Source organism: Bos indicus x Bos taurus, chromosome 1 (genome assembly GCF_003369695.1).
Source record: "Bos indicus x Bos taurus breed Angus x Brahman F1 hybrid chromosome 1, Bos_hybrid_MaternalHap_v2.0, whole genome shotgun sequence".
Taxonomy (NCBI): domain Eukaryota; kingdom Metazoa; phylum Chordata; class Mammalia; order Artiodactyla; family Bovidae; genus Bos; species Bos indicus x Bos taurus.
The window spans coordinates 145,669,684-145,694,213 of NC_040076.1; the positions used below are offsets into that span (position 1 = coordinate 145,669,684).

Here is a 24,530-nt window from a genome sequence, read left to right on the forward strand (position 1 = left end):
CCCCTGCCTTCAATCCTTCGGAGCATCAGGGTCTTTTTCAAGGAGTCAGTTCTTTGCGTCAGGTGGCCAAAATATTGGAGTTTCAGCTTCAACATCAGTCCTTCCAATGAATATGCAGGACTGATTTTCTTTAGGATTGACTGGTTTGATCTCTCTGCAGTCCAAGGGACTCTCAAGAGTCTTCTCTAACACCACAGTCCAAAAGCATGGTTCATTAACATAGCGTTAAAAAGACATTTGCATGAGAAAAATGCATTGGTCAGTTCAGGTGGAACCAGGTGTCACCATGGCAACACAGGAATAGAAAAGAAAACAGACATCTGCCACTTGCAGTTTATTTCTCCTGCCGCTTGGGGACCTCTGGCCTCCCTCCAGAGGCTGTTAACAGTCTCAAATAGACTCAGAAAAAGAAAAAAGAATTTGACAAAATTCAACACTATTAGAACAGAAGGAAATTTATCTAACCTGGTAAAGAAATTGCAGAACCCAAGGCTAACCTCATTTTTAGAGATGAAAGACTGAATGCTTCCCCCTAAGATCATGGACACTTAGGGCAGCTTCACACAAGATATAAGAGGCAGAAGAAGGGGAAGGGGTATACCCGTGGTATATCCACACCATCCAACACCTGTTTCTGAACGAGAACACTGCAGTCCAGAGGGACCCAACCGCAGCACGTCTGGCTGGGGACTGTGATGTCCCCACTTCCCCCTGCCCTCCACCTGCCCACAGTCTGATCTTGAGTGAGGCCTGCTACCCTGGGCACAGGCACAATTCCTCCAGGACCACCCAGGCACATAGTGCTGCCTTGCTAACCTGGCATTTCCTAGCTTCCCTTGGTTCTTGCTGAGACAGTCCCACAGCTAGGCAAGGTCATAGCCTCGATCGGGGAGGCCTGCTTCCTGAGTATAGAGCAAGTTCCCCAGGGAGTTTTGTGTGCTGGGAGCTTTGTGGCCTATGTGACCCAGTGTCCCACACCCTGCCCATCACAAGGGGGAACGTTTCCAGAGTGGCCCCCCTTTGTACCTCACACAAAGGGAGCAGCATGATGAATGGGTGATGCTGGGGTCGGGCTGTGTCCTGGAGGAGGTCGCCAGTCTCAGCCCTGGCTTTGCTCCAATTCAAGTTTGGAGTCCAAACCTCCCTGCTTGGCCTCCTGCCAATGTGCCTGAATGGTGCGTCTTTTCCCATGGTCTCCGTGACAGGAGGCCAGTCATTTCCGTCCCAAACAGAGTGAGAGGAGGTCACGAAAGGGTCTTACTGTGCACACTACTAGCAGACATGCCACGAGGCTCCTAATTCAAGGGGTGCTTTAGAGGTGAGGGACTGGGCAGCCCTTGTCCATGCCTGCCTGACCCTAAGGCCATCCAACTGCCATCATGGGGGGCCCAGGCCATGTCTGAACTCCAGCCAGATGAAATGAAGAGTGAGTGCAACTGGCCCCAAATCTGTCTCCTGATGCCCAGACGGCTCCATCCACCCCAGTTATAAGAACCCAAGTTTTCTGGGCCTGAGAGGGATGAATGCCTGAATTTAAATGTCCTGCTCAAGAAAGTCTTGATACTGTGAACCGACATGTAAGTTGGCTTCTGAGGCTCATACAAGACAACTAACGTCTAAGCCCCAATTTTAATTTTGATTATAACCTGTGGTGTATATTCCAGATGGCCTTATTTCTCATTGCATTTGAATAAATGTGATAAATTTGAACTAAAAGCAAATAAAAATAAAACCATGAAACAGCAGCACACAAACCCTGGGACCTCATGGGGCAGAGATGTGGGCCTTCCCAGAACTTCCCAGGAAGAATTGCCAAACTCTCTCCAGGGCCTCAGCTGGGGGCTGGCAGGCCAGGGCTGAAGGGCCCCCTTGCCTTGAAGACTAGGGTGGGTCCTTTAGGGAGCAATTCCCAGGCTCATGGAGCTCAAGGGCTGTCACTGTGAAGACAAGCTGAGAAGGGTGGGGAGTCGGGGGTGCCATTGGCCCAGGAAAGCTCACTTCCCTCTGTAGCTGCAGGGAAGCAGGGCTGGTGCTGAGGAGGCTCGGGACTAAAATGGGGGCTGAAAGTGAGAGCCAGCTGACAGAGGCCCTGGGACTGATCCCAGGGCCAGGGAAGACTGGGAGAGCAGGGGGCCTGTGCCTCCCCACCTCCACCTCCAGGTCACTGCTTCTGGTTCTCCCAGGGCCTGGGGTTATTTCAGTTGCTGTGGCCTTCAGGGTAGGGTGTGGCCAGACTCAGGGTTGGGGTTGGAAGGCAGAAACCTTGAGTCCCCCTCCCTTGGTATCAGGAGTTGAGGATCCCTCCCCTTGGTGGCAGGAAAGTCTGGCGATACTGTTGCCTGGACTGGACTGCAGGCAGGGACAGCAGTGCCCATTGGGGTGGTCCACAGTGTCGAGAGGGTGGGAGGTGGGTCCCTGGCAGGCTTCAGCCTCTTTGACAGCACTTGACACTACCGGGCTAGAAGATGGGCTCCTGGACCTGGCCCTGGCCTGGGGTCTTGGCCCAGAGATAATCAATGCTGCTGTCAAGGCCAGGTTCTCCGGGTGACTGGATCAAACTGATAAACCAATAGGGCAATAGGAAGTCCTGTGAGGCTGAACTGGGCCATGGGGAAGGCAACCCGAGGCAAAGTTCCCCTCGTCCCGCCTGTGTTGCCTTGGCTCCTGGCTAAAGTCGAAACCTGATTTTCCCTGGGGCTGCCTGAGACAGGTCAGCCCCCAGACCTTTCCTTGGGCACCCTCCTGCCCACCTAGGGACCTATTCACGGAACTGGACAGTACCTCTAAGTGAGGACCGGTCAAAGGAGGATGAGGGAGTCTTACAATCTGGAGCTCCTGGTAGTGTAGCCACGCATTCCAGGAAACAAACTCACTGAGAAGAACAATGCAGATAATGGAGTGCAGTTCACTACACCGGCGGGCCCAAGGCCAAGTCTCTTAGCCAAGCACCCCGACCAGTTTTTTGTGAAAACCTTCTATACCCTAAGTGTACGTGCCCAAACCCATCTCCCCAAATTCCCTGAAACTAGTCTGAACAAAGGAAAAGAAAGAATCAAAGTTAACCCACTATTCATATGCCTTAAGCCTAGGTAGTTAACAGTGGACAATTATCAATAGGCCTGTGGTCACACCCCAGTAAGCATAATAGAATGTATGATTCTATAAAGTTACACAGATAATTAGGGTATTCTTTTAGGCAAGAGAGTCTAGGTACGAGCCCTGGGGCACTTCCTTCCAGGGGCCTGGTTTTCCAGTTGGTATGTCATTTCCATAGCAAATAGCTCAAAGTGCACAGTCTGGCCCAAGATGGAGTCCTGCTTTCAAGACGGAGCCTGTTCTGTTTCCTCCTTCAGTAGCAGATGCAAAGAAGCCCCCAGGATGAAGAAGTCCCAAGGATGGATGTGCGGATGCGTTGAGGTGCAGCTCCCTCCCTGTGGCACAAGTAATCCCTGGATGTGGGGTCAGGGGGCACACTCGCCCTGGCAGGCTTCCTGGGGGGTGCACTGGGGCTCTTTCCTGTGCCGTTTGGAAGCACGTGGACAACTGGGAACTATGTTGCGGATCTTGGATCAACCGGGGCAAGGGAAGTACCAGCAGAGACCTATTCAACTTGGGGCTAAAGCAGCAGGGCTGTCTGGTGATGGGTGGAGGTGTAGAGATGTGGTCTGAAAGCAAGGTGGAGAGGTGTGTCAAACGCAGCCTGCAGTTCAGAGCCAGCTCTCCTCCCCGGCCCTGTCTGACTGCTATGTGGGCCCAGGCGGCTGAGCTGGACAGGCATGGTCTGCCCTCCGGACTCACCACCAGCATGTCCCTGTGGCAACAATTCAATTAGCAGCCAAGAAGATGGAATTTTATTCAAGTCAAATTTAGGACTATAACCTGGAAGACAGACTCTCAGACACTCAGAACCGTTCCACCAGTTGAAGGCACAATCATACATTTTCAAAACAAAGGATCCTACAGACATAAAAATGCCATTCTGAGGGGCTTCCCTGGTGGTCTTGTGTTTAAGACTCCGCCTACCAATGCAGGGGGACACAGGTTCTATCCCTGGTCTGGGAAGATTCCACATGCTGCAGGTGAAAGGTTGTTGCTGAACCATGAAAGACACCGGGATTCTTGGCCTCTGGAGGAGAAGAATTCAATCCGGGGCCAGAGACGAGGCTTGATCACTCAAAGCGTTTGTGTAATAAAGTTTTATTAAAAAGTATAAAAGACGTAGAGAAAGCTTCTGACATAGACATCAGAAGGGGGCAGAAAGAGTGTCCCCCTGCTAGTCTTCAGCTGGATGTTATATAGCTACTGCTGCTGCTGCTGCTAAGTCGCTTCAGTCATGTCTGACTCTGTGCAACCCCATAAATGGCAGCCCACCAGGCTCCCCCATCCCTGGGATTCTCCAGGCAAGAAACACTGGAGTGGGTTGCCATTACCTTCTCCAATGCATGAAAGTGAAAAGTGAAAGTGAAGCTGCTCAGTCGTGTAGTTTGCTAATTAAAGAAAAGAAATGTCTGAATACTCAGAGAATGGCACCAGGCCCCTCACCCACAACATGCACTTTGAGATAACATTGTACCAGGTGAGCCAACCCAGGCCATAAAATGTCTGACTTGAATCTTGAAGAAAGGCAGATTTCCATACAAATATATAGTGTCATTAACAGAGATTAGGAGAACAACCTAAGAGTATAACATACCCATTTGTCACGTGGATTCTAAGCCTTGAGACGGAACTGACTTGAAGACAGTCTAGGGTAAATGCATAGCACATTAACACAGCTTAAGATGAACATTTCCACAAGAAGCATGCACCGGTCAGCTCAAGACTTGAGAAAAGTTTAGTTCAGGTGGAACCAGGTGTCATTATGGCAACAGAATTTTAAGAGAAATCTCTTTTTAAATTTGTATTGAGAAGGGGAAAAAAATGTAACACTAGTTTCCTTCTGCCACTTAAGAGAGAGGCAAAAAGTGTGTGACACTTGCAGCCTATTTTCTCCATTTGGAGACCACTGGCCTTCCTGCCTGTTACCCTCTCACAGGAACTAATCCCTTGTGCCGCAGCTACTAGAGAGTAACGCCCAGTCACCACAACGAGAAAGTTCCCCTGCAGCAACAAAGACCCAGAGCAGTCAAAAAAATAATAAAGTTTTTTAATGACATAATTTGCATACCAAGGAAGCTAAGCACATATAAATCGGGAAGCAAGTAGCCATGACACCCTGCAGACCTGGTCGCTGGGGGCTACTTCTGCTGTCTGCAGTTTCTGACAGGACCAATTGCAGCTCCCTTCCCTGCAATTGGTGCAGAGAAGGCCACATGATGCCCCTGGGCCAGAAGTTCCTGGCAAGAGGTGGTGAGCCGCTGAGAAAGTATGTCAACCCTCCTGGCAGACACTGTAGCTTCAGCCCCAACAGCTAAACCAGCTCCACCTTCACGCCCTACCTATTTATGTCCCTAATCATGGCCCACACCTTTATGTCCCACCCCACCTCCTCCTTTATGCCCCTCCAGGCCCCACTGAGAAGAAAAGTAAAAGGTAAAGGAGAAAAGTAAAGATATACCCATTTGAATGCAGAGTTCCAAAGAATAGCAAGAAGAGATAAGAAAGTCTTCCTCAGCGATCGATGCAAAGAAATAGAGGAAAACAATAGAATGGGAAAGACTAGATATCTCTTCAAGAAAATTAGAGATCCCAAGGGAACATTTCGTGCAAAGATGGGCACAATAAAGGGCAGAAATGGTATGGACCTAACAGAAGCAGAAGATGTTAAGAAGAGGTGGCAAGAATACACAGAAGACCTATACAAAAAAGGTCTTAATGACCCAGATAATCATGATAGTGTGATCACTCACCTGGAGCCAGGGTAGATATGAATGGAATCATGGAAAAGTTTCTCTTTTGTATCTTGCTTCTCTCAAGGCATTTTTTTTTTTAATTTAAAAAATAAATGTAACTAGAAATTTCTCAGACATGGACGCGCCTCTGGCGCTGGGTATATTGCTCCCCGGGTCTCCAGGGCCTGGGAAGCTCTTGGAAGACCGCGCGGCTTCTTGCAGCTTCAGGGGCCGCCTCAGCAGTTCGCGCCGGGCAAAGACCCTTGGAGTTCTGGCCAGGGGCTCTGCCCAATGAGCCTCTCCTCCACTAAACTTCCGATTCATTGTCCTCAGAAGTGTCCTCCCGCCACCCCCACAGGGCCTGGAGGGGACCCTTCCGGGTCAGTTCGGGCCAGACGCACACCCGCAGGGGTCCTCACCCCGTAGGGGTCCTCTCCCAGCAGGCCTCTGCATTGAGTCTGTAAAGGGCTTGAAAGGTCTCAAACCTGCAAACCTGTCCCTTCCAGCCGCAATGTGATCCGGGACCCCTATCGCACGTGTGCGCGCTCGGAAAACCCAGCCTTAGTCCGGGGCGCGGGCCCCAGAGGCACAGGTCACTAACCCCGAAACCCGGTGATTCCCAGGAACTAGTGTCACCAGCCCGACCCCAGGCCGAATTCAGCTTTGAACTTGTCAAGAACCCAGCAGGGGTGTCAGGGGTGAGGAGGGGACTCTAAAACGAAATCTATCCTTCCCGAGTAGATAAAGTCGGCGATCGAACCCCCGGGAGACCCGCAGAGAGACGGGTTGAGGACCGCGGGAGGACTAAGACCCCCCCCTCCGCACCCCCAACCAGGTTTCCGGGTCTTCGCTGCCCTCCCACCCCCCACCTCTGCCACGCACATACTTCTTGGGCACGGCTTTTTTCCTCTTCTTCACGGCGTACTGGCCCCGGGTGGACAGCATGGGTCCCGCAGGCGGCCTCACAAAGAGGCGCGAGGAGGGGATGCCGACCAGCGCCTGGAAGCTAGTCCGCATGCCTGGCTGATCATACCTGGGGGTCGCCAGCGTGGAGGTCTGGGCGCGCCCCTTCAGACTGTGACCGCGCAGGACACGAGCGCCGAACCCGCGTGCACCCTGGAAAGATCCGCACTCGCCAGTCCCAGGGCGGGAGACCGCGTTGCTGCGGGCGACTGGAAGGCTCTCCAGGGTCCCTCCTTGGTGCTGGAGACCGAGGGGCGTCCGCCGGGCTTGCAGGGGTTGGCCTCCAGCGAGACATGAGGAAGCAGGCGCAGAAGTGGCGGGCTCCCCCGGGGGCTCTCTGTCCAGGCTTTCTCATACGAAGGTGTGCGCCACAGTCGCAGGTAGCAACTCACTCACATCAACACCAGGCTAATTTGGAAACCACGCGTCTATGGACGAAGACATCCCCGGAAGGAGTCGGGAGAAGTCCTTGTCCCCGCGCGCGGCCCCTCCCCACGCGTGTCCTTAGATCAATAAGAATCCAGACCCCAGACTGACTCCCTTTTTCGCGCAGCTTCGCGTCCAGAAACTGCGCTCTACGGGCAGGAGGTCGCCAAGGCGCAAACGCGGGACAGGAGCCCTTGGAACGCGATGAGGTGTTGGCGATGGAGCGGGGGCGGAAGAGCTGACAGGATCCCCGGCCCTGCCCACCGACGCGCCCAGCAGACAGTAGTCCAGCCGCCTGGAGAGTCCAGATTGGACCAAGAAGGCAGACGCGCAGCTCCGGGAAGCGAAGGCCCGGTGGGTGCGTAAGTCTGTGCCCAGGAGACTTTTTACTTAATTCTGCTGGATGCGTCTATGTGTGTGAGGAGCTCTGGGTGTTTTTCGGAGCGAGGTATTGTATAAATACTGGAAATGCCTTGGGATCGTCCACACCCACCGGTGACGAGTGAGATACGATTACCCCAGCGTGTGGTGTGTGTGTGTGTGTGTGTGCGCGAGAGAAAGCACACATGCATGCCTGCTCTGGAACCAGGGGTAGACTGTAGTGAATATGTCTCTTTTTCTGTATACTCTGTAAACAGAAAAAAAAATAAAAAGATAATTCCAGGTATTTGTATCTTGTTCTCAATCTCAAGGAGAAAGAATTTAAGGTTTCACCAGCAGCTGTGATGGTTGGTGTAAGTGTGATGTAGATGCACTATCAGATTAAGTACATTTCCTTCTATTCATAGTTTCCCAAATCTTTTTCTTTTTTATCATAAATAGATGTGTAGTTTCTACAGTGATATTTCTTTTTTTTTTTTTTTAAGTTTTTTTTGATGTGGACCATTTTTAAAGTTTTTATTGAATTTGTTACTACACTGTTTCTGTTTTGTTTTGGTTTTTGGCCCGGATGCACGTGGAATCTTAGTTGCCATGACCAGGGATCGAACCCCCACTCTTTGCACTGGAGAGTGAAGTCTTAACCGCTGGGCCTCTAGGGAAGTCCCTACAGTGATATTTTTGCATTGAAATGCTATGATTTATTTGTTTGTTCTGTTGATATGGTTAATTGCTTAAGTTGATTTTTGAACATTGAATCGATTTGCTTTTGGGGAACAAATCCATTTAATTGCCATGTACTATCCTTTATTGTTTTATGTTGTTAAATTTAATTTTTTTGGTATTTTGTTTAGGAATTACAGACTTGACCTTCAATTTTTATTTCCCTTTCCATTAATGTCTTTCTAAATGTTTATATCAAAGTTATGCCAGTCTTACATGCTGAGTTGGGATTGTTCCCATTTTTCACTGTCTCTGGAAGAATTAAAGCGTTTTATTTCTACAATCCAGCCGGGATATCTCTGTGAGAAGCTGACCCAGGTGGGAGGGAGGCAGAACCCACCTGTAACAGAACTGAGGAGTAGAGAGAGGGTCATCTGAAGGAAACAAAGACAGAATGTGTTGGACTTTTACTACCTGGCTCCTTTCCACACAAAAAGGACACAGTGCCCAGTCTGGAGGCCTGGGGAAACTTCTTGACTCTGTGTCCATGCATGGCTGACTTTCCTCCTACACTAACCAGCACCAACCATCGGAACAGTGTGAACTCCGTTATTTACCCATTCTGGCTTCTTTGTTGCAATTGTGGGACCCAAATAATCAAGGGACCCAAATCTCAATTCCTGCTGCTTCCCCCTCAAAGTGCTCACTATTTCAGGGCTGGAAGTTGCACCAAGCGTGGCTGATCATTTTTAGACAATAAAGGAGGGAATACTTCCCAAGGCATTTTGGGGCCCAGCACAACCCAGATACCCAACCAGACAAGGATACAGCAAGAAAAGAAAATTTCAGGCAGTATCTTTCATGAACACGGAACAAAAATCTCAACAAAACATTAGCAAACTCATACATGAAAAGAATGACATATAACCACTTTCTTGTTGTACAACTTTTGTAATTTACTTAAATGCTCTGAACACTGTTAAGTCACTCAGTCGCGATCAACTCTTTGCAACCCCATGACTATAGCCCTCCAGGCTTCTCTGTCTTTGGTATTTTCTAGGCTAGAATACTGGAACAGGTTGCCATTTCCTTCTCCAGGGGATCTTCCTGACCCAGGGATCAAACCCAAATCTTCTGTGTCTGCTGCATTGGATTGTTTACCACCGAGCAACCTGGGAAGTCCACTTACCAAAAAAAAAAACCTTCCTGAGGACAGTGCTTGGAGACCTGGTACAGTCCTTACTTTCCTCAGTAGTAGGTACAGGGTTTGGGCCTGTACAGAACTCTGCATTCCACAATGGCCAGTGGACTAAAGTAGGCGTAGCACCCAAGGGGAGATAAGAAAGCCTTCTTAAGTGAAAAATGCAAAGAAATAGAGGAAAATGTTAGAATGGGAAAGCCTAGAGATATCTTCAAGAAAATTAGAGATACAACTGGACATGGCAGAACAGACTGGTTCCAAATAGGAAAAGGAGTACATCAAAGCTGTATATTGTCACCCTGCTTATTTAACTTATAGGCAGAGTACATCATGAGAAATGCTGGGCTGGAGGAAGCAGAAGCTGGAATCAAGATTGCTGAGAGAAATATCAATAACCTCAGATATGCAGATGACACCATCCTTATGGCAGAAAGTGAAGAAGAATTAAAGAGCATCTTGATGAAAGTGAAAGAGGAGAGTGGAAAAAGTTGAGCTTAAATCTCAACATTCAGAAAACTAAGATCACGGCATCTGGTCCCATCACTTCATGGCAAATAGAAGGAAAAACAGTGGAAACAGTGGCTGACTTTATTTTGGGGGGCTCCAAAATCACTGCAGATGATGACTGCAGCCATGAAATTAAAAGACGCTTACTACTTGGAAGAAAAGTTATGACCAACCTAGATAGCATATTGAAAAGCAGAGACATTACTTTGCCAACAAAGGTCCATCTAGTCAAGGCTGTGGTTTTTCCAGTGGTCATGTATGGATGTGAGTTGGACTGTAAAGAATTGATGCTTTTGAACTGTGGTGTTTGAGAAGATTCTTGAGAGTCCCTTGGACTGCAAGGACATCCAACAAGTCCATCCTAAAGGATATCAGTCCTGGGTGTTCATTGGAAGGACTGATGTTGAAGCTCAAACTCCAATACTTTGGCCATCTGATGTGAAGAATTGATGTTTGAAAAAACCCTGATGTTGGGAAAGATTGAAGGCAGGAGAAGGGGATGACAGAGGATGAGATGGTTAGATGGCATCACCCACTCAATGGACATGAGTTTGAATAAACTCTGGGAGTTGGTGATGGACAGGGAGGCCTGGTGTGCTGCAGTCTACGGGGTTGCAAAGAGTTGGACACCACTGAGTGACTGAACTGAACTGACAAATTGGGAATATAAGTTTAGATTTGGAAAGAGGAGAATAGAATCAGTAGGAGAGATTCTAGAGAAGTCTGAGTATCTCCTTGCAGCCCTGAGATCTTACTCAGTAAGATTTACTGAGTGTCTTTACACAAGGCCATTTCCACTTTGGATAACAAACAGGTTAGTGCCCAGTGGGAGATGAAATCACACAGCCCCTTCCCCATAACTCTGGCTGCCTGTCATTGCTTTTCAGCGCAGAGCATGCGAGTTAAGCTGCCTGCACAGGGTCACTGAGACCGCTTTGGTAAGGATGCTGGTGTGATTGGGGTCTCAGGGCTGCAAGGAGATACTCAGACTTCTCTAGAATCTCTCCTACTCATTCTGTTCTCCTCTTTCCAAATCTAAACTCATGCTCTCATCTCTTACATCCCCCATTTCAATTTCTTCTTTGTATTGGTTTTATAAAAAATTCTTATGGTATGATTACACTGTGGTTTTACTACATCAACTTTAAAATTTTCTTTATCTTTGTTTTCTATTCTATTAGTAATTCCCCTTTTACTGAATTCTTCTTTTCTCTTAAAATTTCTTCCTTGGCTTCTTTGGTCATTTCTATTTCTCGTTCTTTGATTTTTGTTCATTTTCCAAAAAAAATCTCTTGTATATAATTAAGAGAATCGTGTATGTTTGATTATAGATCAAAATATACCATGTATTGACTGGGTAAGCTTTTTTACCCTTTTTCTTCTGTTATTTTTCTCTTGTCCTTTACACTTGAAGAGTGTGTGTTAACCCCTATCCTATTTTTATTCCTTGTCTCTCTTCTTGGTGGCATTTTCTCTTCAACTTTCATGCATTTGATTTTTAGAGTTTTTGTTTAAGTATATATCCAGTGATTTTTCCTACCAATTAATATTTCAAGTCATTCCCTTCATTCTTCCGTTTATCTATTTCTGCAATGCATATCACTCTTTTTTCTTTCTGCTACTAATTACAGTGTTTCTGCTGTTCCATGATCTTCTCCACCATCATCTATTTTCAGAAGAATATTTCTTGTCCTTTTGTTTCTCTTTCCCTTGTCCTTTGGTTTATACTTAATGCTATTGTCTTTTAACCTAAATAAAATTTGCATATCCTAATACATCTGTGTACCAGAATTTGCAGTCATGTTTGTGGCAGAAGCCTGGTGTGCTGCAGTCCATGGGGTCTCAGAGTCAGACACAACTGAGCGAGTGAGCTTTACTGAGTTCCCACAGCGCAGCCAGTCCACCCCCACATCCTCCCCTGTATGCCCCTCCTCTTTATGTCCCTCCATGGCTCAGCCCTCCAACCCTCCCCTTTATATACCTGCCATGGCCCCACCTCTCCCCTTTATTCCCCTCCTTTTATGTCTCTGCTCATGGCCCCACCCTTTTATGGTCCCTCCCATGGTCAGACTCCTCCCCCTTATTCCCCTCCCTGTTATGTCCCTCCTCATGGCCCCTTCTCTTTATACCCTCCCATGGCCCCACCCCTCCACAGTTCAGTTTAGTCACTCAGTCCCATTCTTTGCGACCCCAAGGACTGCAGCACTGGAGAAGGGAATGGCAAACCATTCAGTATTTGTGCCTTGAGAGCCCCATGAGAAGTAGGAAAAGGCAAAAAGATATGACACTGAAAGATGAACTCCCCAGGTCGGTAGGTGCCCAATTTGCTACTGGAGAAGTGTGGAGAAATGACTCCAAAAAAAAAAAAGGAAGAGATGGAGTCAAAGCAAAAACAACACCCAGTTGTGGGTGTGACTGGTGATGGAAATAAAGTCTGATGCTGTAAAGAGCAGTGTTGCATAGGAACCTGGAATGTTAGGTCCATGAATCAAGGTAAACTGTAAGTGGTCAAACAGGAGATGGCAAGAGTGAACATTAACATTTTAGGAATCAGTGAACTACAATGGACAGGAATGGGTGAATTTAATTCAGGTGACCTTTATATCTATTACCGTGGGCAAGAATCCCTTAGAAGAAATGCAATAGCCCTCATAGTCAACAAAGTCCAAAATGCAGTACTTGAATGCAATCTCAAAAATGACAGTGATCTCGGTTCGTTTCCAAAGCAAGCCATTCAGTGTCACAGTAATCCAAGTCTATGCCCCAACTACTAAAGCTGAAGAAGCTGAACGGTTCTATGATGACATACAAGACCTTCTAGAACTAACACCAAAAAAAGTTGTCCTTTTCATCATCGGGGACTGGAATGCAAAAGTAGGAAGTCAGTAACAGGCCTACCTGGAGTGACAGGCAAGTTTGGGCTTTGAGTACAAAATGAAGCAGGGCAAAGTCTAACAGAGTTTTGCCAAGAGAACACACTGAACATAGCAAACACCCTCTTCCAACAACACAAGAGACAACTCTACACGTGGACATCACCAGATGGTCAATACCGAAATCAGGTTGATTATAGTCTTTGCAGCTGAAGATGGAAAAGCTCTATACAATCGGCAAAAACAAGACTTGGAGCTGACTGTGGCTCAGATCATGAACTCCTTGTTGCAAAATTCAGGCTTAAGTTGAAAAAAGTAGGGAAAACCACTAGAACATTCAGGTATGCCCTAAATCAATTCCCTTATGATTACATAGTGGAAATGACAAATAGATTGAAGGGATTACATCCAACAGACAGAGTGCCTGAAGAACTCTGGAGGTTTGTAACGTTGTACAGGAGGCAGTGATCAAAACCATCCCCAAGAAAAAGGAATGCAAAAAGGCAAAATGGTTGAGGAGGACTTACAATAGTTGAGGAAAGAAGAGAAGCTAAAGGCAAAGGGGAAAAGAAAGGATATACCCATGTGCATGCAGAGTTCCAAAGGATAGCAAAGAGAGATAAGAAAGCCTTCCTAAGTGATCAGTGCAAAGAAATAGAGGAAAACAATAGAATGGGAAATTCAAGAAAATTAAGATACTCAAGAAAATTACAGATACCAAGGGCACATTTTGTGCAAACATGGGCACAATAAAGGGCAGAAATGGTATGGACCTAAAAGAAGCAGAAGATATTAAGAAGAGGTGGCAAGAATACACAGAAGAACTAGATAAAAAAGATCTTCATGACTCAGATAATCACGATGGTGTGATTACTCACCTAGAGCCAGACATCCTGGAATGTGAAGTCAAGTGGGCCTTAGGAAGCATCACTACAAACAAACCTAGAGGAGGTGATGGAATTCCAGCTGAGCTATTTCAAATCCTGAAAGATGATGCTGTGAAAGTGCTACACCAAATATGGCAGCAAATTTGGAAAACTCAGCAGTGGCCACAGGACTGGAAAAGGTCAGTTTTCTTTCCAGTCCCTAAGAAAGGCAATGCCAAAAAATGTTCAAACTACTGTACATCTGCACTCATCTCACACACTAGCAAAGTAATGCTCAAAATTCTCCAAGCTAGGCTTCAATAGTATGTGAACTGAGAACTTCCAGATGTACAAGCTGAATTTAGAAAAGGCAGAGGAACCAGAGATCAAATTGCCAACATCCGTTGGTTCATTGAAAAAGCAAGGGAATTCCAGAAAAGCATCTCCTTCTGCTTCATTGCCTATGCCAAAGCCTTTGACTGTGTGGACAACAAACTGTGGAAAATTCTGAAAGAGATGGGAATACAAGACCACCTGACCTGCCTCTTGAGAAATCTGTATGCAAATTAAGAAGCAACAGTTAGAACCAGACATAGAGAAACAGACTGGTTGGGTTCGATCCCTGGGTCGGGAAGATCCCCTGGAGAAGGAAATGGCAACCCACTCCAGTATTCTTGCCTGGACAATCCCATGGATGGAGGAGCTTGGTGCGCTACAGTCCACGGGGTTGCAAAGAGTCAGACACGACTGAGCGACCTCACTTTCACTTTTCCAAACTGCAAAAGGAGTATGTCAAGGCTGTATACTGTCACCCTGCTTATTTAACTTATATCCAGAGTACATCATGTGAAATGACAGGCTGGTTTGAAGCACAAGCTGGAATCAAGATTGCTGGGAGAAATATCAGTAAACTCAGATATGCTTATGATACCACCCTTATGTCAGAAAGCAAATAGGAACTAAAGAACCTCTTGATGAAAGTGAAAGAGGAGAGTGAAAAAGCTGGCTTAAAGCTCAACATTCAGAACTAAGGTCATGGCATCCAGTCGCATCGCTCCCTGGCAAATAGATGGGGAAACAATCAAAACAGTGAGAGTCTTTATTTTCTTCGGCTCCAAAATCACTACAGATGGTGACTACAGCCATGAAATTAAAAGACACTTGTTCCTTGGAAGAAAAGTTATGACCAACCTAGACAGCATATTAAAAAGCAGAGACATTACTTTGCCAACAAAGGTCTGTGTAGTTAAAGCTATGGTTTTTCCCGTAGTCGTGTATGGATGTGAGAGTTGTACCATAAAGAAATCTGAGAGCCAAAGAATTGATGCTTTTGAACTGTGGTGTTGGAGAAGACTTTTGAGAGTCCCTTGCACTGAAAGAAGATCAAACCAGTCAATTCTAAAGGAAATCAGTCCTGAATATCCATTGGAAGGATTGATGCTGAAACTCCAATACTGATGTGAAGAACTGACCCATTAGGAAAGTCCCTATGCTGGGAAAGATAGAAATCAGGAGGAGTAGAAGATGACAGAGGATGAGATGGTTGGATGGCATCACCGACTCGGTGGACATGAGCTTGAGTAAGCTCCGGGAGTTTGGTGATGGACGGGAAGCCTGGTGTGCTGCAGTCCATGGGGTCGTGAAGAGTCAGACATGACTGAGCAACTGAACTGAACTGACAGCCTTCCCCTTTATGTCTCTCCAATGGACCCACCCCTCCAACCCGTCCCTTTCTGTCACTCCTCATGTCCCTACCCTGTGACACCCTCTCTTCCCCACCTAAGCTTTAACCCTGGCTTGGGGGGTGCTGTATCTGCAGCCCTGATGAAGACAGGCTGTGTGGACTACTCCTTTTTCCAGTTTTGCAAGAATACAGCTTTTATTTCATGCTTAACCACCAAGTAGGTTTGTTACAGTGCTTTTTATTTAATGCAGTTACAAGCGACCAATTAGTTTATGATTTCCAAGTTTGTGTCCTTAAAGCATAAGAGAAAAAGGATAGATAAGCTTGATGCTTAATTTGAATTTTCCTGGGAGTGATTCTTAATATTTGTAACTTGATTTTTTTCGAATTGGTGGCTATAAAAGCATAAAGGTCATAAAATTCCCTGGCTTCACCAACAGCTGGAAGCAGACCCTGTCTGCACAGACAGATCAAGAATGACCTTCACTGCACATCAGACACATCCATCATAACCTTCATTCTACAGACAGAACAGGAGGTGCAGGTGCTTGGGTACGGCCATCTCCAGGGCAGAGCTGTGACCTGCCCTGAGCCCCCTGCTCCCCTGCCCCAAACCCCAGAGACCCAGCAAAGTGTGGTTCTGTCGGGAGAATCCCACTGAATGCAGAAGTCTGATTCTCAGTTCTTTTTACAGTTATAATGTCAGCATTTGTCAGCTTATGAGACAGATTTTCCATTTAGAACTATTAGCTTAACTGCATAGGCAAACATCACAGCTCACCTGTTGGAAAGGGCTCTAAATGTGACCATGCTCTTTGGCAGGTGGGACAGACTGTCAGGCCACCCAACCACACCAGGTTTCATTTGCTCCAGTGATGAGAAGATTTTATGATGGGCAACGTTTTCAAAGGATGGTGGACAAAGCTTTGTGTTTTTAAATGTAGTGGCAGCATGTGGAACCCACAGTGCTCCAGTCCTTTTTGGTAGTCAATTTTTTTTTCTAGGTGAGGGGTCTCCACAGCTTGGACAGCTAGCACAGCACATGCTTTGTGACTGAGAAATGACTTTCCTAAGTTATAGTTACCAAGAGTCCCTGGGTCCAGAAAGCTAACACTATGCCCAGTAATGCAGAAGTAAGGCTGGGGGCACTAAAAATGGTCCTTGGAAAGAGGTTTCAATTGTTCCCTCACAAAGCAAATCAAGCTTCCTAATTAGCTACAACACGGAAAGCTCAGCTCCTACAGCCCTGCAAGCCCTGCCTCTGTTCCCCTGGTCAAACTCCGTCTCTGCTGCAGAAACAGCTCCGCTGCTTTCTTTTCCTTATTCGTGTTCGAAGAACTCGTGGCAGGCAGTGGTAATCATGGCAACGAAAGCCATAAATTCCTGGAAGTCACATTCGCCGTCCCCATCACTGTCCAGTGTCTCCATGACTTTGTCCACAACCTCCTGCTCTTTGATTTCCTGAGAGAGATAAGACAGGTTGTCCAGCTTGCTTCTAAATGAACGTTAGGGCCACAAAGACATGATCAGAAGTTGGTTGGCTTTAATAATTTTGTATTAGAAGCAACCTAATGGCTTCCCTGGTGGCTCAGTGGTAAAGAATCCACCTGCAAATGCAGGAGACATGGGTTCGATCCCTGATCTAGGAGGATCCCACGTGCCTCAGAGCAACTAAGCCCCTGCACCACAACTACTGAGCCTGTGCTCTAGAGCCCCGGAACCACAGTGCCCACGTGCTGAGCCCACGTGCCCAACAGCTTGTGCTCCACAACGGGAGAAGCCATGGCAATGAGAAGCCCCTGCTTGCGGCAACTAGAGAGTAGCCCCGTGAAGCAAAGAAGACACAGCACAGCCAAAAAAAAAAAAATCCCAGGGCAAAAAGAAAAATAATAATAATAACTAATTTAGAAACAACCTAAGACATGAGATGCAAAATTCCAGAAAGGTTTTCTCCAGTGACCAGGAGGCTGTTGGTTGGCAGAGGTCTCTACGGGTCTGAGCCTTCTCTTCCACTTTCCTTTAGGTGCAGTGGGATCTTGCTACTAAAAGACTGACTGGAACAGCCAGGATCTGAAAAACTGCAGGCTGCTTGTGTTAAAAAAAAAAAAACAAAAAAACAGAAAGGGAGAGTACAGTCTAGATTAGCCTGAGCACATTATATGCAAATGCCTTGAAAGCAAAAATGAACTTTTGGCTCCTATAAGTTTTTCATTGTTTCTGCATGTGGAAGACCCTATAGTGAAGGCTTCCAGTGGATTTTCACGTTTTGAAAGTAGTTTCTGGCTGAAATAACTCTCGGGAACATGCCCTAAATTTATTAACTTCATGTGTCTTTTGGCACTTGAGTTGCTTTCGCGGTGTCTGGGACTCTTCTTGACATTATGCCCAACATGGAGTAAAGTGAGTGGTGAGACAGAGGGACAGAGACAGTGCAGGAAAGATGCACACACGAGCTGAAGAGGAGCATAACACCGCCGACTCTTCCGAACACCCAGTCCTCAGGGCAGGAGCACTTGGCCTGAAGAAGTCGAGTATAACGCACAATGGCTGCCTTAGACATAAAACATGTAAAAGACTGAGGTTCCCATGAGGGGTTGGGTGGTACCTATAAACATCCGCTAAAAGATTAATTTCAATTACAGGAAAGATTTGCCTCCAAACAGCAACTACTTCCTAAAAACCAGGCCAACGATGTTCATGATACCTTGATATACTTACCATGATTTACTTTTGTTTTATAAACTGTGTTTCCCACATGCTAAGCTTTTTCTATGTTTTAAATCAATAATTAATGACAGTAGCTACATTTGTTGAGCTGCACTTGGTAAGCACTGTCTCATTGCAACAATTCTTTTCACAGAAGAATCCAGGACCTTCTGATTCTTAGGTGAGGTGGTGGGAAACAAGGTAAGTAAAAGTGTGAGCAGGCAGTTACCATGCTGAGAACTTGGGTGCCTGAGAAAACCAGCTTCAAAATCAGAGTAGGGGATCCCCCCTGAAGTCTGCAGGCCGCTTCCTACGATGGTGGCGCCATTTGCAGCCAAGGAGTGTTTGGGTGGGGAGAGCCCTGCAGACTCGGGGCACGGAGGCTGGGGCTCGTCCTGCACCAAGCCTGCGCAGGAGGACAGCTCCCACCACCATGTGGGCTGGGCTCTCATGTCTTCCTGGGAATTAGCTCCTGGTCAGACATGAGTGCACTGGTGCACTGTATGGCCATTTCCTCTGGGTGCAAGATCACTTCAGTAACCTTGGTTCTGGGCACCAAGGGAATATTAGGTACCAGGTGGACTGCAGTTCATTGCCTTGAATACACAATATGGATACAGCAGAGATGACCTTCGGGCCATCTGAGCCAAGGGCAGTGAAGGTTGTGAGTGGGGAAGTGAGTCCTCAGTGGAGCATCTGGACACAGATCCACCAGAAGGGGAGCTGCCAGGGCAGTGGGCCTCATCAGATGTCCTCATGTAGCTTCGCAAGCTCCTGCCAGGGCACCTCACCCCACAGGGTCCCCCTGCAAGGCCCCAGGGCCTCTCTTGTGACTATTTTGTGGCCTCTTTGTGATGAGCCAGGTCCTGGGGCCTGTATCTCTCCCAGCATCGACTATGCTGAGAGCTCAGTAATACCTGGCATCTTCTCACTGTGGTGGATCTAACGATGTAGAGAAAGCAGAAACAGTCCTCTTCCCAAGAACAAAAGCTTATTTTTAACAGTCTTCTTGTGTGTTCAGTGTGTGATAAGTCATGGTGTAGTTTCCATCCCACTTTGTCATTGTTATCATTGTACGTGCTCACTCGCTACAGTGTCTGACTCTTTTCGACCCATGGACTATAGCCCACCAGGGTCCTCTGTCCATGGGATTCTCCAGGCAAGAATACTGAAGTGGGTTGCCACGCCCTCCTCCAGGGATCTTCCTGACCCTGGGACAGAACCTGCATCTACTCATTGCAGGCAGATTCTTTACCACTAAGCCAATGGGGAAGCCACCCTACTGCTGTATGTCCTTAGGTTTTCCCAAGAACCTGTACTCTTGCGTTGGAGACAGCAGTTTTTCCTTGATGCTCATACTGTACACAAAATGAAAATTGTGGGGCCTACCTAAGCCAGCCTCTGTACTGAGGGCTCACTTGTGCAAACACATTTTCAGAAACAACAGAGGAGTCCTGATACCAACCTGGAGCCATGTTCAGGGCAGCTCAGAAGAGAAAATGGACAGATGGTCTTACAAGTGGACAGGACAGCAGGTTAATGTAGTTTTAAAAAGCAAGACTCACCTCTAAAAAATGAGAAAGTTCATTGTTGATGAGCTCCTTGAGTTCTGACTTCTTCAGCTTGTGCTTGTCACCTTCCCTCCCGGAATATTGATGGAAGACGTCAATGAGGGCCACCACGGCCTTCTCTAACTCAGACATCTGGGGCCCACAAAAAAAGACGCTTTGTAGAACAGAGCAGTTGTTACCTACACCGACCTTACCATCGGGGGCAACTGGCTTTGGCTCACCTCCCCTTTTGAGCTTAGAGGGTGTGGCTTTTCATCACCCCTTGAACCCACTCCCCGCCAACCCTCCCTTCTCTGTCTTCCGTTCCCAAGCCCTCTGGCTTCTGATTGCATTTGGGGAAAACTTCAACCAAAATACAGAGGAAGAGCAGTGAGGGGGATTGAGTCCTCCCCCATCCCTAGGAGACTCCCCACCCTGTCCTGGCAGGACTGCAAGATGAGGTGACGGTACAGGGGAGCAAGGTTTTGAATTAATTACGGTGAACAGGAGCCAAATAAGGATACAGAAGTCAATAATATTCCTATGTTTTGTCAATAAGCAGTTAGAAAATGTAGCAGAAAAGTCCTGTTTTACAGCAGCACACACATATTTCTAAGCATAAGTTTAGCAACAAAAGTGTAGGTCCTTCCAAAAGCTACTGAGGTCATAAAATGTAGGAAATTTCTTTCAAATGGATATATAAATTTAACTCATTTTTAACAAAAATGTTTCTGACTTTTGTTGGCAGGCGGTGAAGAACATGACCAAATAATGGCTAGATAATTCAACTGAAAAAATAAATATGGTAGAATTGCCACAATTTTTTTGAAAAAGAAGATCAAGGAAAGGGACCTTGAATTTGAAGGTATTATACAATCATCTGATGAAGTTACTGTAGGGGAGCAAGACTTGCCACCCCAAAAATTCTCTCTGGGATGCAGATTATTTTCATCTGAAAACAATCAAGGCCCCCAGGACTCAGGAAGAAATTCCCCGTAGCTGCCTGAATTAGAATTTAGATGGAGGGCCTATTACAGGAATGGAGCAACCACCAGAGAGAGAGGTCAGCAAGGAATGTGGGCCAGGGGCAAGGGAGGGCGGGGGGAATGCTAGGAGACCTGAGTCCACTCCGTGTCCCATCACCTCTGCTGGCACAGCAAACGCTGGTTCACCATCTCTGTGTGAACTGCTTCCTCCCCTCTGAAGCCCCAAACCACTGCTCTCAACATCTTCCACATTTTGGTGAGTGACAGTTTTCCTGGGTCTCTCCCATGTATATATGTTTTCAAACTTCGACTTAAATTTCTCCTGTTTACCTGTCTCATGTTTATTTAATTCTTAGACCAGCAAGAAGAATTTAGAAGGGTAGAGGAAAATGTCTTCCTTCCCAATACCAGCTCTGATGCCAGAACAAATGCGGGCAGAGGCTGGACCACCTCCAGGCACTTTGTATTCTTGGCAGCGCTGCCTCCAATTACAGAATGGCGCCTTTGCTCTGCATTTATCAAGGTAGGAAGCTTTTGTCTCCCCCACAACATGTACCTTATACCACACAGTCTGCAAGCCAAGGAAACAGCTGTTCAACCCTGGGAAACAGCAGTATACAAAGGACTGCTTGTCAACTGTTTCACAAAACGGCCGGACGCTCAGCCAGAGAAATTTGCCAGCTTTTGGCCTTGAGTTCTAATCATTAAAGAATCTTTGCAGTGTCATAGTTAAAAATAAAGAATTATGTCTCATTTTTGAAAAACCATTGCTGTATTGAATATCATTTATAGTTTTAAAAATACATTGGAATATAAGATTTAAATTCTTATTTATTTCTGACTTTCAAAGGAAAAGGATTGAAGATTTTTGCCTTGGCCTGATCTTTGCTGCTGCTGCTAAGTCGCTTCAGTCGTGTCTGACTCTGTGCGACCCCACAGATGGCAGCCCACCAGGCTCCCCCGTCCCTGGGATTCTCCAGGCAAGAACACTGGAATGGGTTGCCATTTCCTTCTCCAATGCAGGAAAGTGAAAAGTGAAAATGAAGTCGTTCAGTCGTGTCTGACTTTCCAGACCCTATGGACTGCAGCCTACCAGGCTCCTCCATCCATGGGAGTTTCCAGGCAAGAGTACTGGAGTGGGGATGCCATTGCCTTCTCTGATCTTTGTTAAACTTACCTATTAATAATCAGTACACTTTGTTTTGCTCTGAAGTCCCTAAAAATACCACATGTAGACAGAACAATTCAGGTGTATTAAATCTTTAACATTTCATACTTTCTTATCCTTGGAACTCGAGTTCTCAATTATTAATTTTTTAAAAAAGAAAACGAAAAACTTAAGAAACTTTTGCATAGTCCTTATGTTTCTCAAGCTTCATGATGACTGGGAAAGATGAGGCTAAAATATTTGTTGTGTGAAGTATGAGTAGTGGGATTTTTTTAAAGGAAAGGCATAAAATATATATCCCATATGTGAAAACGCCATAAAATGCGATTTTCTTCATTAAAAACACTACAAATTAATTTTTACAAGTTTTTCCTGTTAAAGTCTTCCCAATTGATGGTTAAAATTGTTGTTTAAGAGAACTGGAAGTCAAATATCCAGTTCTCCTTTCGCTGCATTCCGTGAATATTCTACATTAATCTTTTATTTCGAAAACAGGAGAACTGCTGGGCGTTAGCTCCTCAGAAGGTCACATCACAGGAGATGTGGGAATCCCTCTAGGCAAGAGCCCTACCTCCCCAAGAAACCTGAGGATGGTTAAACCTACCACAGACTTCAATTTCTTTGGCTTGGTTGTAATTTAATTGCAAAGACTTCCTCACTCGCCCTGACCTGGGGGAGGGCGTCCGAAGACGCCGGCTCCGAGCTCAGGGCGTCGTCCCCTCTCCGCGGAGGACGCAAACCCTCTCTTCAAAGAATTAAGCAAGAGGCCGACTTGCAGCAACAGCCGAGCCGAAGACCCGACGTTTCCCCGACTGTAGTGATGAATCACCGGGAGAACGTGATTCATCTGTAGGATGAATCTCGCTGCCTGGAGTTGAGGTAGCCGTGTCCGCTAGGCAGGAGAGTCGTACTTTTGAAATGCTGCCAGAATCCTAGGGACAGAGGAGCCTGGCAGGCTATACGGTTCATGGGGTTGCAACAGTCGGACACGGCTTAGCGACTAAACCACCACCCTAAAGGGGTTTTTAAAGTACCGCCCAGTTCCCAAGCCCACCCTCCGGGTCCTGCCCCCCAAACACCAGAGCAGGTTCCCCTGAGTGTCCTCACGTCAGTGGTCCTTGGCTGTAGCTCCGGTCACCTCTGGTTTCGGCGTCCTGAATGCCGGGACTAGGGCAGAAACAGCCTATTATCCTTTCGCGGGGGGCGTGACCGGCACCCCGAGAGCCCGGCAGCCAATGGGAGCCGTGGGCGGGGCGCTGGCGGGCCGGGGGCGGGGCCTGCGTCTCCCTCTCCTGGTTCTGCGGCCCGCGGGGGCTGGACACACAGGGCCGCATTGACGGCGCCACCCGGGACTCGCTCGGGAGCCAGGCCTGCACTCGGGCCAAGGAAGAAAAAGGCCTGTAGGGCAGAAAGTGGGGAGTCAGCTCTTTGTACTGGTTTTAAATTTATACGTGAATATTGATGTTCCTCTAAAGGCAAGGATGGTAGTGGGTAGAGGAGTGGGACTAGTGATTGATTCTGACAAAGCAAATGTGCAGACAATAGCAGGATGAATGCGGGAATTCAGGGCCCGAATGCACCTACTCTCGCCCCACCCGCGAGTGGGACACCCGTGGACGTCAGTACCTCGAGTTTAGTCACTGAACTAAGGCGTCTGCCTTAGTCACTGAACTTCAGTGACTTTAGTCACTGAACTTCAGGGCGTCTGCAGGCCCTGAAACGTGGGCCGAATGGTTTAATACTACCGAGGGCACATGCTAGGCGACCCTGAAGGATTCCTCATCCCTCCGGGGTGAGCTGCAATAGGCTGTCAGAGCTGGACAGTGCCCCAGGCACGTCCTGTCCAAGTACTCTGATTTAAGGGCTGTGCTGGCAGGGGTCGGGGTGGATGGGGGGTGGGGCCCTCACCGAGGCCTCACAAGCAGCCAAGGAAGGCTGAGTACCAACTCCACACTGCGGTCCTCTTAACAACCTCTCTTTAGACACATACACAGACTCTCTTTCCTTTTCTCCTTTGCCTTTCATTTCTCTTCTTTCCTCAACTATTTGTAAGTCCTTCTCAACCATTTTGCCTTTTTGCATTCCTTTTTCTTGGGGATGGTTTTGGTCACTGCATCCTATACAATGTTAGGAACTTTCAGAGTTCTTTAGGCACTCTGTCTATCAGATCTAATCCTTTCAATCTATTTGTCATTTCCACTGTGTAATCATAAGGGAATTGATTTAGGTCATGCCTGAATGGTCTAGTGGTTTTTCCTACTTTCTTCAACTTAAGCCTGAATTTTGCAACAAGGAGTTCATGATCTGAGCTACAGTCAGCTCCAGGTGTTGTCTTTGCTGACTGTATAGAGCTTCTCCATCTTCAGCTGCAAAGAATATAATCAACCTGATTTCGGTATTGACCATCTGGTGATGTCCACGTGTAGAGTTGTCTCTTGTGTTGTTGGAAGAGGGTGTTTGCTATGTTCAGTGTGTTCTCTTGGCAAAACTCTGTTAGACTTTTCCCTGCTTCATTTTGTACTCAAAGCCCAAACTTGCCTGTCACTCCAGGTAGGCCTGTTACTGACTTCCTACTTTTGCGTTCCTCCCCTATGATGAAAAGGACATCTGTTTCTGGTGTTAGTTCTAGAAGGTCTTGTATGTCATCATAGAACCATTCAGCTTCTTCAGCTTTAGTAGTTGGGGCATAGACTTGGATTACTGTGACATTGAATGGCTTGCTTTGGAA

General features: G+C 47.0%; 1 protein-coding gene across 1 annotated transcript; it reads right to left on the reverse strand.

The window, feature by feature from the left end:
* Positions 1-15,559: 15,559 nt before the first annotated feature.
* On the reverse strand, positions 15,560-23,014 carry S100B (S100 calcium binding protein B). Its single transcript, XM_027548488.1, has 3 exons — positions 22,910-23,014; positions 19,664-19,801; positions 15,560-16,853 (listed from the first exon to the last, which is right to left on the reverse strand). The coding sequence occupies exons 2-3, from the start codon at positions 19,799-19,801 to the stop codon at positions 16,713-16,715; spliced, it is 279 nt and encodes a 92-aa protein (XP_027404289.1). The 5' UTR covers positions 22,910-23,014; the 3' UTR covers positions 15,560-16,712.
* Positions 23,015-24,530: the final 1,516 nt, after the last annotated feature.